The sequence below is a fragment of the Barbus barbus genome (assembly GCF_936440315.1).
Source record: "Barbus barbus genome assembly, chromosome: 9".
In the NCBI taxonomy this organism is placed as follows: domain Eukaryota; kingdom Metazoa; phylum Chordata; class Actinopteri; order Cypriniformes; family Cyprinidae; genus Barbus; species Barbus barbus.
This window is the reverse complement of record NC_136737.1, coordinates 5,128,863-5,142,428: the sequence shown is the minus strand read 5'-3', so window position 1 is coordinate 5,142,428 and position 13,566 is coordinate 5,128,863. Positions and strand designations below refer to the sequence as shown.

The 13,566-nt window shown below is 39.3% G+C and overlaps 2 protein-coding genes across 9 annotated transcripts in view; one reads left to right on the top strand and one right to left on the bottom strand.

The window, feature by feature from the left end:
• The first annotated feature begins 3,529 nt into the window (after positions 1-3,529).
• On the top strand, positions 3,530-6,337 carry LOC306874968 (programmed cell death 1 ligand 1). Its single transcript, XM_079425311.1, has 4 exons — positions 3,530-3,648; positions 4,473-4,513; positions 4,808-5,134; positions 5,318-6,337. The coding sequence occupies exons 1-4, from the start codon at positions 3,638-3,640 to the stop codon at positions 5,434-5,436; spliced, it is 498 nt and encodes a 165-aa protein (XP_079281437.1). The 5' UTR covers positions 3,530-3,637; the 3' UTR covers positions 5,437-6,337.
• Positions 5,419-13,566, bottom strand: part of LOC306874886 (unconventional myosin-IXb-like) — a 46,855-nt gene continuing 38,707 nt past the window's right edge. For 2 of the 8 annotated variants that reach the window (XM_079425186.1, XM_079425188.1), the window contains exons 24-40: positions 13,423-13,486; positions 12,425-12,543; positions 11,667-11,773; positions 11,409-11,587; positions 11,117-11,224; positions 10,779-10,949; positions 10,614-10,655; positions 10,414-10,525; positions 10,259-10,332; positions 9,978-10,170; positions 9,696-9,824; positions 9,513-9,618; positions 9,295-9,426; positions 9,071-9,194; positions 7,610-7,725; positions 7,389-7,525; positions 5,832-7,068 (exon numbers count right to left, since the gene is read on the bottom strand). In XM_079425186.1, coding sequence (XP_079281312.1) covers positions 7,390-7,525; positions 7,610-7,725; positions 9,071-9,194; positions 9,295-9,426; positions 9,513-9,618; positions 9,696-9,824; positions 9,978-10,170; positions 10,259-10,332; positions 10,414-10,525; positions 10,614-10,655; positions 10,779-10,949; positions 11,117-11,224; positions 11,409-11,587; positions 11,667-11,773; positions 12,425-12,543; positions 13,423-13,486 — 1,912 coding nt within the window. In that variant the 3' untranslated portion in view covers positions 5,832-7,068; position 7,389. Of the gene's footprint in view, positions 7,069-7,233; positions 7,295-7,388; positions 7,526-7,609; positions 7,726-8,810; positions 8,859-9,070; positions 9,195-9,294; positions 9,427-9,512; positions 9,619-9,695; positions 9,825-9,977; positions 10,171-10,258; positions 10,333-10,413; positions 10,526-10,613; positions 10,656-10,778; positions 10,950-11,116; positions 11,225-11,408; positions 11,588-11,666; positions 11,774-12,424; positions 12,544-13,422; positions 13,487-13,566 lie in introns of those variants that run through there. The other 6 variants (XM_079425182.1, XM_079425189.1, XM_079425184.1 and 3 more) reach the window with 6 other exon arrangements.

Here is a 13,566-nt window from a genome sequence, read left to right as displayed (position 1 = left end):
TCAGCTGTATTCTTGTATTCTGTGTACTGCACTAATGTTTTTCACTCTACACACTGCGACTGAACATTGAAATGAGACCTGAAGATTAATATATTATAACTTTTACTGAAGTATTTCTTAGTAAAACATCATTTAAATGAAATCAATAACGAATGGAGGAATTTACGTTTATTAATTTGAGTTTAAAGTATTGTAAATAAATGAGTAGCTATAAGGGGCGACGGAAGATTAGCCCGAACAGTTCAACATGCACTTCCACTTCTTTCAGCTTATTGAAAATGCATGGTCTTTTATGACTTCAGAAGCTGTTTACGGAAAACATCGACTTGCAAACACATCTGTGATGGTGGCGTCACATTCCGAGATATTATTTAACGCAAATGTAAATCTGATTTGGTGTTTTACGACGCATGGTGCGTGTCTCTGTTTAAAAGCCAATAGAAACCGAAACCGAAACCAAAATGGTAGCGCAATAATTCTTTTTGCATACAAAATCAGAGACGTTGCACATTCAAATCAAGCCTACAGCATGCTCCTGTTGCGTTGTTTTCACCCTCTAACGAGTCTGCACAAATTGCATAAAATACGCTTTCAACAAAAACACATTGCACGTCTTTGCACATGTTATATAGATCTGAGGTTGCTAGTTACCTTTTCCTACGACTACTATGACGTAATCACGTTCTGTGCACTATGACCCCAAGGTTTGTAGCTTGCGGTGACGTCACAAGCCACGACATTTGATTTTCATTTGCTGTACGTACTATTCAATGCGTTTTATTAATCACTTTCTCTTTATCATTGCAATCTGTTGCTTCAGCTTTTATTTTTCACGAATACACACATATGCACCTTTACAAATACAAGCACAAGCACACACTCGCGTGCATAATGTCACGACTGCATGAAAAATAAGTACATGGACGCAGAGGTTTTGGCGTTACTAACGTTACTCGCGTCCGACTGCTCATCTGCTCCAGATTCTGTTTCTAGTGGGGTTTATTTTTGTCTATATATTTATTTATTTACACAAGAATAACTGAGATTTATTTTTCAATCAACATCGTTCTCAAAAGCAAAAAGTTGTCTTTTTGACCCCACAAATTCATCTGTGAGGCATGCCACAGGCCCCTCTGCATTATTCTGGTCCTCATGATGCAAAACGTAATTTACATCACAGACATCCAGCTGGCATTCTGCCATAGGCCTACTTTTCATTCAACAACATTCGTAACTCTTGACTTTAGTATTAAACACAATGGCTTGGCCACTAAACTGTATTTAGTCCTACCACCAAGCTATACTGAATAGACATCCACGCAGATCCAAAGTGTCATCGCTTCTCGAAAAGAAAGAGTTATTCTGGAAAATTGCATTCGGTTATGGCATTCTGGTCCAAGAGGAAAGTGGCTGCTGCATCCTTCCCCCTTCTAGTCAAAACTTGTCCATTGAGTTCTTGTGCAGGAATTAAAGGAGGATCTACAGCTCTCTATTCTAGTCAATGGGAAATGGAGCATGTTCGGGGTTACTTGTGGAGCATTCAAAAACTTGTACAAATGAGTGACAGGCATCTCTGTGTTAATAAAATGATATCTTGAAAACAGAATATCTGACACTGGTTTGAATTCTATCTGTCAGATCATATCATGCACCCTGCTGGCTGCCTCAGCCAATCACATGAAATTACAGCTTTTACATCGAGTATTTGTTTAGGTTGTTGATTCCATTTTGAGATTTTTGGTGGGTTTCAAATGCAATCTCATAGAGTTTATATGGGAAAGAGTTTAACACAATTATACAATGAAAAATTTCCAAAACCATGTTTCCCATGTGAGTTTAACGTAAATTTCCCATGTGCAAAATTAGTGGAGTCATATGAACTCCACTACTGCCCTCTCTTGGACATAAGGTGGAATTGCAGTACAGTTTAAAAAGAAACACCTATTGTCTTTTGCTATTTTCTCAACTTTAAAATAAAGACATAGGCCTATATATGCAGAATTGATAGCAATTCATCTACATCAATTTATTGTGTTCCTGAAAAAAAAGTATTTTTCATGAATGTCAGGCCACAACATTGTCACATTTTTATTGGGAGGCCTACATGTTTTTGAAATGTTGTAATGTTTTAAATGTTGCAGCCCAACTTGAGAAGAACTATACTGTAAGTCTAACTAATAGTAAGGTATAGTTTAACGGAGCTCCGGAATTTTGGCAACTGAACATTTTCAGCTGAAATAACAATAACAAAAAATGTAAATAATTAATTAAAAAAATATATATATAATAATTTGCTTTCAGCCAAAGTGGTTTTAGGGGACCGAAATTATTGACCGAAACAGTAGGCTAACATTCTCAGATAGATATGTAGGCCTATTATTATTATTTTTACTTTGTTGTCTTTATAGGCCTACTTTACTTTATTCATTTCATATGAATAAATGTCATGAAAACAAGTTTTTAGTAGGCCTGTAGCCAACTTTTAAATGTTTATATAGAAGAAACAGCCTAATTATATCATTAAAAGTTGATATTGTCTTATTTAAAATTTAAATGTACGTAGCTATAGGCAACTTTTTTTTTTTTTTTTATTGAGTGTTGATTATTTATTCAATTTGATTTATTACTGTTTTTTAAACTATTTTTGGTTTCGGGTTTCTAAATGAAAACTTTGTTTAAAAAATTTAAAAAAATAGTATTTCGCTGCATCGCTACATTTAACTTGTTTGTACTAATGTTGTTCTGTGGGAGGAATTAAAACACTTCAGATATTTTGAAATTCTTCACGATGAATTTCCTGCTATTTTCTGAAAAGCACCTCTTATAGGCTGTTGGTTTTTGATATTATCCGGAGACCCTCGTGGCAAAAGTTGCCAGAAGAATTTAGTTTTGTCAAACAGTTTCTAAAACATAAGCTAGTGATTGTTATTGACCTATGATGAGTATTTGACTTTTCAAATTGCAAAGATATATAACTGCAGTCTCAGCACCTGTAATTTTAGTAGGAATGACTGAAATTAAGATGAAACTCATTGTGAAGAGTAGGAAGTCTCGAGGTTTGCTGGATATATCTCAGGTAGATAAGTTTGATCCCAGTCTTAGAACCATTTTTTACAACCACCTAAAATGCTAAATGACAAAATACCCTAATAACACAAGTAAAGTTTAGTATGCAGCACAAGCTGATTTAAAACAGTGTTTCGTCACACTCCACCTCTGTATAGGTCAGGATATGTGCCTCAGTCGGTGTCCTATATTCTCCATTCCCTGCAAACTCAAGGTGCTCATTTAGCTTTTCACTAACAGCAATGAAAATACATTACCAGATGGTTATAACCTGCTGCTGAAAATCACATCAACTGTAATTGTTTAATACTTTCAGGCTTTTATGTCTTTATGTATAAAATATTTTTAAATAAATATAAGTTTTTGTACAGATTTGTAAATTGTATTTTATTTTCATGCTACTTATTAAGCTAGATTTGTCGATCATAAATGCTATATAGCAGGCAGCACTATATTGCCCCTCCTACCAAGCAGACTATAAGCGGAGAAGCAAAACGCGAATTTCGAATTTCTTGATAAGCAGCAGCAGGAGCGTTTGACGGCGTAACTCTTACATACAGGAGACTACAACATGTACCGACGGTAAGGAGGCTCTTTCAATCTAAACCACGCTATGCAGAGTTTAATACAGTCTAGACAATAACAGTCTATCGTTATTCATTTTTAGTGTATAATGTACTCGTGAGATTTGGAAACGATGAAACGTGCGACATTGCATTTATATGTCAATATGTTTAATACGCAATGTGGGATAGAACGACCCTCATTTTGTTTATGCAATAGAAAATATGCCATTTAATTCCTGTCATTGGAAGTTAATAATCACATTTTAAAAAGAAATAATTCAGAATTGGTCCATTCATCATTCATTGACAGGTGAGATTCAAAAAACAACATAACCAACCCTGCGCATGACTGGTTAAAGTCTGGACCAATCACAGCCGTTTGGTGTAATAAAACAACAACAGCAGCCAATCAGTGTTGCTAGAATTTGATTGAGTTATTTGAAATTGACTTCTGTCTACTGTGGCTGTTTGACAGGGTAGCGTTGCAAGGTTTTATTTGGATTATTTGATGATGGCAAAACATTTGGTAACACTTTAGAATAGAGAACATTTATTCACTATTAACTACGACTTTTCCATCAATAAATTCCTAATTTGCTGCTTATTAATAGTTAGTAAGGTAGTTAAGTTTAGGTATTGAATATGATTAGGGATGTAGAATAAAGCATTAATATGTGCTTAATTAGTACTAATAAATGGCTAATATTCCAGTAATATGCATGCTAATACACAACTAGTTAAGAGACCCTAAAATAAAGTGTTACCAAACATTTATTTATTTTGGACTTGACATTGCTGAGGATATTCTCTCTTTTTTTAATGTTCCTTCGTGGTTTTCAGGTTCAGTTTCATCTGTCTGGTGGCACTGTTAATAGATTCAGGTGAGAACAGAGCAAACATGATTTCATATTATAATAAAATCACAAAACATGTCCAGCATGATTTGAGATGTTTCAAAGAGCATCTTGCAATTCAGTGGATGAAAATCTGACTGTTCTAAGAGTCACATGATCAGTATCACACTTTACTTTGGATTCCAGACCTAGAAATTTAAAAAGTATTCAGGAGAAAAAAAAATCTTAGATTTTCAGGGTAGTTTCAAGCTTTTGGACACAACTGTATGATATTAGTGAACGAATTAAGTGATGTGAAACTAAAGCTGTTGTGTTTTCTAGCCTCTCTCCATCAGGTAGTCGAAGGCACTGAAGGAAGCTCTGTCAACTTGATGTGCAGCCACAGACATATTACATTTGAAAAAAAACATCTGACAGTCCACTGGAGACACAACGACATCAGGAACGTATTCGATATTATCCACGGAAAAGTTTCTGTAAAGGAACAACACCCAGCATACAAGAACAGAGTAGAAGTTTTACCTGAGGAGCTTAAGAAGGGCCGTGTCATTCTCAAACTCAATGATCTTCAGCTCTCTGATGGAGGAACATATCTCTGTTTTGTCCCAGCTTTGGGAATTGATCACAGTACACAACTGGTGGTCAAAGGTGTGTTGTAAAATCTCTTAATGTTATGCATTTTAAGTTTCAGTGTGCTTGTAATCTAATAAGTAGTTCTAAATAGTCAAACATGTTCTACAGGGATATATTTTTGCATGCCAGACAGTGCACATATTTTGGTCAATGCATATTAACTAATAGTTTTATGAACACTTCTTTCTTTCTTAACAGAACAACCATTACCCAAGTATGAAGCAGTTCATATAAGAAGCCATGGTACAGGAGCAAGGTTGGGAAGGACTCTGCACCTCCTAATACCTTTATCTGGATTGATTCTGCACTTTATTTGAACAGGCCTTTCTGGACATTCTTATTGTCAGTGAAGCACAGAGCAAACTAGACCACTGATTCCCAGATCGGGATATATATCTAGCAACATTCAGACTAGAGATGCACTAATATTTATGCTGCTTGTTTGTAAATTAAATGAATTACGCAACTGATCTTTTTCACCCTACCCAATACAACTGAATTTTGTATTAAAATGACAACTAAAAACACATTTAATAATAAACACGATATATAAGAAATCTGTAATGAATGAACAATTTTTGTGTTCAGAAATTGATGTTCTGTCCCCATTCATTTAAAGGTGATATTTAAGATTATTGTTGAACAAGAAAAGCAAGAATAGGTGGTCAATGGTACCACTGGAGCAAAAAATGAAGTCAGAAAGAATAATGTTTGTGGCCAGTACAAACTGTATTGTAGGAGAATAATTAGTCATTTCTCCATTAAATGCAAAAATGTCACTGGGGACTCAAAAACAGCGATACTAGTAGGCACATACAGTCCTCATGATGCAAAACATAATTTACATCATAGACATCCAGCCGTCATTCGTTCCATAATTTTCATTCAACATTCAACAACATTCGTAACTCTTGACTTTAGTATTAAACACAATGGCTTGGCCACTAAACTGTATTTAGTCCTACCACCAAGCTATTCTGAATAGACATCCACACAGATCCAAAGTGTCATCGCTTTTCGAAAAGAAAGAGTTATTCTGGAAAATTGCATTCGGTTATGGCATTCTGGTCCAAGAGGAAAGTGGCTAGTGCTGCATCCTTCCCCCTTCTAGTCAAAACTTGTCCATTGAGTTCTTGTGCAGGAATTAAAGGAGGATCTACAGCTTAAGTGTCTATTTAAGATGAATGAAGCCTTGGCTGTACAAATAAATCAGTCCACAAAACATCAAGGTATCACTCCTCATGGTTGAATTAGTCTTTTCCTGTTCATTAAAAGACACAAAAGGTGCAAGACTGTTTTCTTGATGCTAAAAAAGTAAAAACAAAAATCAAGCATTGATGCATGCCAATGCCTATATGCAGCACAAATCGGAGTCTTAAAAAGTCTCTTTAAAAATCCAATATATTATTAGTATGGAAAAGTGCTAGGTGAGACAATTCTCTTTATCAGTCACTACGGCAAGCAGTCAGCGCCAATAACGACAACCATTCGAATTGTTCTTTCAAGAGCAGGCAGCTTTGCAACTCAAACCTCTTCCTTTACGAAAGCAATGTCTGGGTCCGAGAAACGTCGCGAGGATGTCTGGAGCTCCTGTGTGCTGGAAGTGTCTGAGGTTGTAGGTGAGGGCGGGAAGAGGAGCTCTGTTCCAGCGGTGATGTAGAGGGACTGGATGCTGTCTTTGCGGCGGCCGGGTTGCTCGCGCCGCTGGACGAGGGTGAGGGACTGGGCTTTGCGGGGAGGGAGGGACTGTACAGCTGGGTGGCATAGGACTCCTGGGGGCAACTTGACCGTTTTGGGGATGATAGGGTGGCGACGCTGGAGCTGAAGCCTGGGAGAAGACAGTGAAGTAAGAGAGGGGGCGTCAGCCCATGTGCTGCCTCCTTGGGCCAGGGTGACAGATTTAGGAAGGCAAGCTGGTTTGGATAATCTTGGCAATACGATTGTTTGTCCTACAATAGGGAAACAGAACCAATCAACCCCCGAGCAGAAGAAAGCCCAAAGCAGAACCCAAGACATGCCACCAAAAGTCATAAAAGAAAGACAACATGCAGTGTCTTATTCCATCACCGCCAACATGCACATAACAGACACCTGGGTTAGATGACATCACAACCTACTACAGAGCGGATGGCACCGCCACCCTCTTTAAATGCGCCAGGAGCATCCCGTCCAGACCTGCGCCACACACACAACAAGGACAGGACCCACACATGGGTGACTACTGCAGAGGAAAAGCAAAGGACTGGTCCAAAACAAATGGAGTCTGTACCTTAATACAATTCCATGTCCGAACAGACCGTTCGCTCATCCAACAGGCTCTCAGAGCTGACTGACGCCTCAGAGTCAAGGTTCTCCTGATCAGAACCAGGTTGTTCTAGTTCTGGTAGCCTGCAGGCAAGGTCCTCTCTGGAACACAAACCAAAAAAAAAAAAAGGCATTCAAGAATCATGCAGCGTGGTTACTTGTGAGATTTCCTCTACATCTACATACTTCTCCTGTTTGATAGACTTGATCCGCTCCATCAGGTTTCTCTCAGCTTCAGTGTCTGAATCCAGGGGCTCGTTCTCAGGTACAACACAAAGGTCAGAAGCTGGCTTCTCCCGAATCTAGTGTCCAAACAGATACCAACTTCATCTCAAGATAATGAGATCGACTGATTCAAGCTCAGTCTCAGTCCTGGAGGGCTGGTGTTTTACAGAGTTTAGCTCCAGCTTGCCTCAACACACCTGCCTGTAAGTTTCAAGTATACCTAGCAAGACCTTGATTAGCTAGTTCAGGTGTGTTTGATAGGGCTGGAGCTAAACTCTGTAGGACACCGGCTTTATAGGACCGAGTTTGGTGACCCCTGGCATAGGTCTTCAAACCTGCTCCTGGGGACCCACTGTCCTGCAAAGTTTATTTCCAACCTGCTTCACCTGGCTTGTGACTTTTCTAATGATCCTGAAGACCGTGATTAGCTGGTTAAGGTGTGTGTGATTAGGGTTGGAGCTGAACTCTGCAGGACAGTGGGTCCCTAGGAGCAGGGTTGAAGGCACATGTGCTACAGTATTAACATTTTCATTTTACTCAAGTCTGCTCCCATGTGGTTAGTCTATGAAGTAAAAAGAGGGAAGTTGTAATTCAAGTGTGGCACAACAATCCCTTGTGGAGTGAAAATGAGGAGTGCTAGAGATGTTTCAAAGGTGAGTCAAGTCTGGAGGAAGAGAAAAGGTCTACTGGGAAAGAATTTCAACCAATTAGATGGATGTAATATTTCATTGTGGAACTAAATACAATTGAAGTCTGTAAGTTTCCAAGGCATGAGTTTCAAAGGTTTGTAGCAATGAAAAAACAGATTAACAGTCAAACCTGACTGCTTAATCTTTCTGCATGCTTATACAACCAAAAAAACAAATCACAGATTTGCCCGTTGTTTAATATTCAGCAAATTACTTTACGTAGCTTTGAAATTCATGCCATTCACTGCAATGACTACCCAAAACCAGCACACACCTACCACAACATCAACCTGACACCTGACACCCGACACCCTCTTATCTACAGGTCTAAATGTCTACAGGTCAAAAATGACACTAACACATGCAATGGATTGAGTTAGTATTAGTGAGGCATGACTTGTACACTGCATGCACACTGGATGCATGAACATGCCAAACTACTGGGGTTCACAACACCATAGGGACATACGTACCGCCACTTCTTTGTAAGGAGTGATAAATCTGAGAGGTAAATGCCAGCACTATAGAGATATAAAAACGAGAAGCAAAAAAAGTGTTGCGAAAATTACTCTCTGTAGGTGCCTTATGTAAGGTTGGGGACTGTTGGGAAAAGTGATTGTTCAGGGGAAAAAATATGGACATTTTTCACAGGCATCTGAAAACAAACCACTTGCAAATTATACAGAATTGCGTTCTGTTAAAGGACAGGTCAGTCAAGGTAGGTCAAATGTACCGTGTTTTGTCTTTTTAGCTTGAGCTGATTGACAGCCAATGTCTCAGCGTATTCCAGCTGCTCGATCTCCTCCATTTTCTCATTGTATCTCCGGATTTGTTCGTTAATTAGCATCTCCACACAACTGAAGAAAGGAAATGTTCAGTTTTGAGACTCCATTCAGTTTAAACAACACAATATTCTTAACAACCCTCTAACTTGCAAAGTGGATATGAAGTCTTTACATGGTGGTTTTGGCGATGTCCTTCATGCTCATGAGCGGGTCGGCACTGTCCGGACAGCAGAGAATGCAGGGAGCAAAAACGATGGCCAGAGAGTTTGGCGTCATTCGATTGCTCTTCTCCTCCTTCGCAACCCTATAATGTAACCAAATTGTTAACTTGACAGCTACGTGGTTTTGCACCAACAGCATGTGTTATGGACTGCATGTACTCATCTGTACCTGACAAGATGGAAAACGAGCCTCTCCAAGGTGTTGAAGTTGGCTGTTGGAAGCTGTTCCAAAACTTTGTAAATGGCTTGCAATTGCTCTTGCTTCTCAGGAAGTTCTGTGAAAGACAACAAAAGAGTTATAGCATGTCTAAAGGATACCCAAACGACAACAGAAAATGTTGTGGGGACCAACCTATGGCACGGAGGAAGTCGTTGTAATGCGTGAAGGTCATGAGAGGTTCAGGCAACTCCCTTAGCCACTGTTTGACCAGGCCAGTGACAGCATGGATGGGGTAATCCTCAAGACAAACATTCTCTGGGCCTACACAAACATGCAGTCATTAAACAAAGTTATTTAAAGTTATCAGAGTGGGCAGGATAAGCTACAAAAAAGTAAAAAATATGACTGTGAAACTACAGAAAGGTCTTCTTCCCAATGTGATATTGAGTTCTGGAAATATCTATGATGCTTAACCTGCTTCCAAGAACTGGTGTAGTGCCTTCATGCGATTGGCTGAGCCGGACTTTCTGTAAATGCCCTCTGTGTACAGTCCATTCATTTCCACGTGTTCCAGCATTATCTCCAGCACAATTGGCACAGGGGTCTTGTTGTTGACCAGGTTGCAAACACGCACACCAAAGTGTTGTGACCCAGGCTCATCATCACACTAGACCCAAAGCACGCAAAGATCGACCAATTGAACAAGATTTTGAAATACCTGCTTTTCCAGAATGCTTAGAAGATTGGATTCTTACCTTCTTGGAGCAGAAAGCAGAGCAGTCTATGACGATTTTACAAATGCACTTCTTATGGCAAACCATTTTGCAATCTGAAACAAAAATGAATCATCATACAATGTTCTCAGCCTAAATGAAGGCAAATCCATAGGGGACGTATAAGAGATACTCACAACTGCACATGTAGGCCTTCTCCATTCCCCAGATGTAGGAAGTGCACTGATCACAAGACTGCATGATGTTGACTTGGTAGTGTGTAAACACGTGATCTAATGGATTCTCCAACTAAATCCAGACAAAACATTTACATTTCTTCAGAATTCACAAAGCAGGGTCAATATGAATCAGTAGACTGTTGGATATAGTTACTTACGCTCTTATCCTTCTTCCTTCTCATCTTACGACCTTTGGGGGGCTGAAACAGATTTTATCCAAGGTAAATCAAAAGGATTACATGCATTCAAATGATCAATAACAACTACCATTTAAATCAGATAATGAAAGTCTAGAGGGTAAAAGGGCATGCATGAACTTTTACCTTGGTTGGTTCAGCCTCTTCTTTTTTGATCTCCGCTCTGATGAAACCATCCAGAACTGACTGGAAGAGATTAACCACCAGCGGTACTTCACCTTTCTGCTTTTCTCCTGCTAGACTGATCACTTTTTTGTGGTAGCTATTCATCAAAGCTTTATACCCAATATGAGGTTTCTGTAGGTAAGCGAAGAAGAAATTATTAACGAACTACAAGTTTCTTCTAATGCCCATAATACAACTTGACCCAGCAAACCAACAAATTCATGGATAGTACACAGCATATTTGCTCTATACTCTAGTGTTTGCGCAATTTTAAGGAGTGTCGTATTAGCTCTACTCACAGAGAACGAGTACATCCCCTTGATGTTTTCTCTGAACTGCATAGTGGCAGTAATAAAGATGTGCTCTGTTCCTGAAAGCTGCTTTCCCCGTGAGCGCAAATCGTTCACCTACACCGCATAAGAGATAGAATAATCCTGAGAGAATGCTTGTCAAAAATTGTATACTTTATAAACATGACTTAACAAATCTTAACAGTCTTCAGTCACTCATTAATTGATTGCACAATTATGCATAACCACACAATCAACTAGAAAAAGCTGAACATCTTGCAGTCCAATCCATTCTTCAGACCTGATTGCCCAGGAACTCATCAAGGTGGCGTAGCTCATTAGCATTGGTGATCACGCGGTTCAGCGAGGGGTTACACTGCTCAGAGGCCCGAGATGTTGAGTGACTGATCATGATGCTGGTTGTCCGAGCAGGTCGACTCGCATTAGGCTTTGAATTGTGCAAGCGTGATGGAGAAGTGGCTATCAAACAAACAAACCAATAAATAGACAAAAAATACGATGATCTAAAAGAATCATATGCTGTCTTTGCAGTATGTACCTTCTTTTTGATCCAAAAAGGAAGCTAGGCTCACGTCTCCATCTTCTGGGGTCTGAGCTTCTTTATGTGGACGCTTCTTTAGGATCTTTCTGAAAAACCCTGTTGTCCTATTGAACAAAAATGCACCATTGCATAAAGTTAGTTGTAGCGAGTTTTCTATTTTATTATTAATATCCTAGCAAAGCAGAAGCATAGCATGCTGGGAGGTCCCATTAGGCAAGGGACTTCACTATCATTGAGATTGCACACCTCCGCACAGATTATGGAATTTCAGGAATCTCCCTTCTCTCATAGCAGATGCTTTGCATCTATATAAGGGAGTGCATAACCTATGCCAGGAGTCAGACGTACGAGTAGGCACTGCTGATCTAAGCATGGGGCTGTATTTCCCATGAGTCTCAATGAGTCAGATTTTCTGCGTGACCACATTCTACTACAGATCTGTGCATTTTTTGGATGAGTCAAAAAGCTATTTACTTTTGGGAAAGATAGACTTGCAGATAAAGCAAAGGCCCGAAATATAGTCTATGCCAACAAGTAAATTTCTAGCTATGTTCAATTTTACATAGAGCTGCATTGAGAAATCTGTCAAAATGCAAGTCGTAACACAATGCATTTTATATAACATTCTCTAGGGATACTGTAGAGGATGTGAGAATAAACTGATCTCATCTACGATTTGTTCTGTCTAGGCTAAGCAATGGTTTGGCAACACCAGAAGGTAGTTAAAGTGGTAATACTGGTAGGTAGGACAGTACCTCTCTGGTGTAGATGGCTGGACAGGTGATGTATCTCGCAGGCTGTGGGTGTCATTAACTTTTTCCTTCAATGTGCTGGCCTTCACTCTATCAGGACCAACCTCAGTGCTGGACTGTCTCTACACCAAAATTTATGAACACAGCAAATGTCTTAGTATTATGCAGCATAGTTTAGTGTACAGTACCATAACCATTTTTGCTGATTAGATAACAATGGCATAGTGAATAGCCTGTCTCTGTCAAGGAGAAAGTTCCTTCTTCCCGTTTAGATAACCCCTTAAAGGAAGCTGAAGCGGGTCAATGCCTGCCTTTATTTATCCCAAACTGAGTAAATTAAAAAGTACAATGATTATTTACTTGGAAAACAGAATCATGAATGGTTGGAAAGACAGAAGAAATAAACCAGAGTCTGAAATTGTGTGCCACTGAATTTTGAGATTACAGTTTGTCACCCCGTAAATCCAGTTTTAAAGGCCATTGAGCTTTCAGAATTTGCACTGAATGAAGTTTTAGCCAATCAGAGCAAGCTCTATCGTTTATTTTTCCTTAACACAAGTTAAAGATATCTGCAATCCCTCACAGGATTCTAAGCTGTTAATCCACCAGCAGCCCCCACACCACAGATCCCAGGACAGCATCAAATTTTAGGCTGCAATACACCACCTCGAATGGACTCATGGGGGACAAAGGAAACGTCCAGTGCTCTGCATCCTCCATTTCAACACTTTTAATGGGCAAACATATACGTGCAAGGGCAAGTCGACGCCTGCGTCTTTGACGAGTTTTGCCCTGAATCAGCCAGAGAAGCATGATCACTAAAACTCAAGCGATTGTTTAAATTATAACCCTAAAGTACCAAATGTAATGAGAACATCAGATCGTCTGGTTGCATACCAATGGGAAGCCTGCCAGTCAAACAAACTTCAAGGCACAAACAAAAAAACAATGTTTTCCTTTGTTTACCATTGTGTTAACTAGTTAAATCAAGCCAACATTACCTGTGATGAAGCGCCCAAACCTATTTTGGATACATCGCCTAGTGACATAGAGATCCCACGGTTCCTGGTAAAATTGGGAAAACCAGACAGAAGGTATCGTCAGAATCATATAAGGAGATAAATAAAGATACACAAGAAGGAGAA

Excerpts from the sequence above, each read along its gene's own strand:
- LOC306874968 (XM_079425311.1), top strand. Across the intron at positions 4,514-4,807 it reads GGCACTGTTAATAGATTCAG|CCTCTCTCCATCAGGTAGTC; the intron begins GTGAGAACAGAG and ends TGTGTTTTCTAG. Across the intron at positions 5,135-5,317 it reads TACACAACTGGTGGTCAAAG|AACAACCATTACCCAAGTAT; the intron begins GTGTGTTGTAAA and ends CTTTCTTAACAG.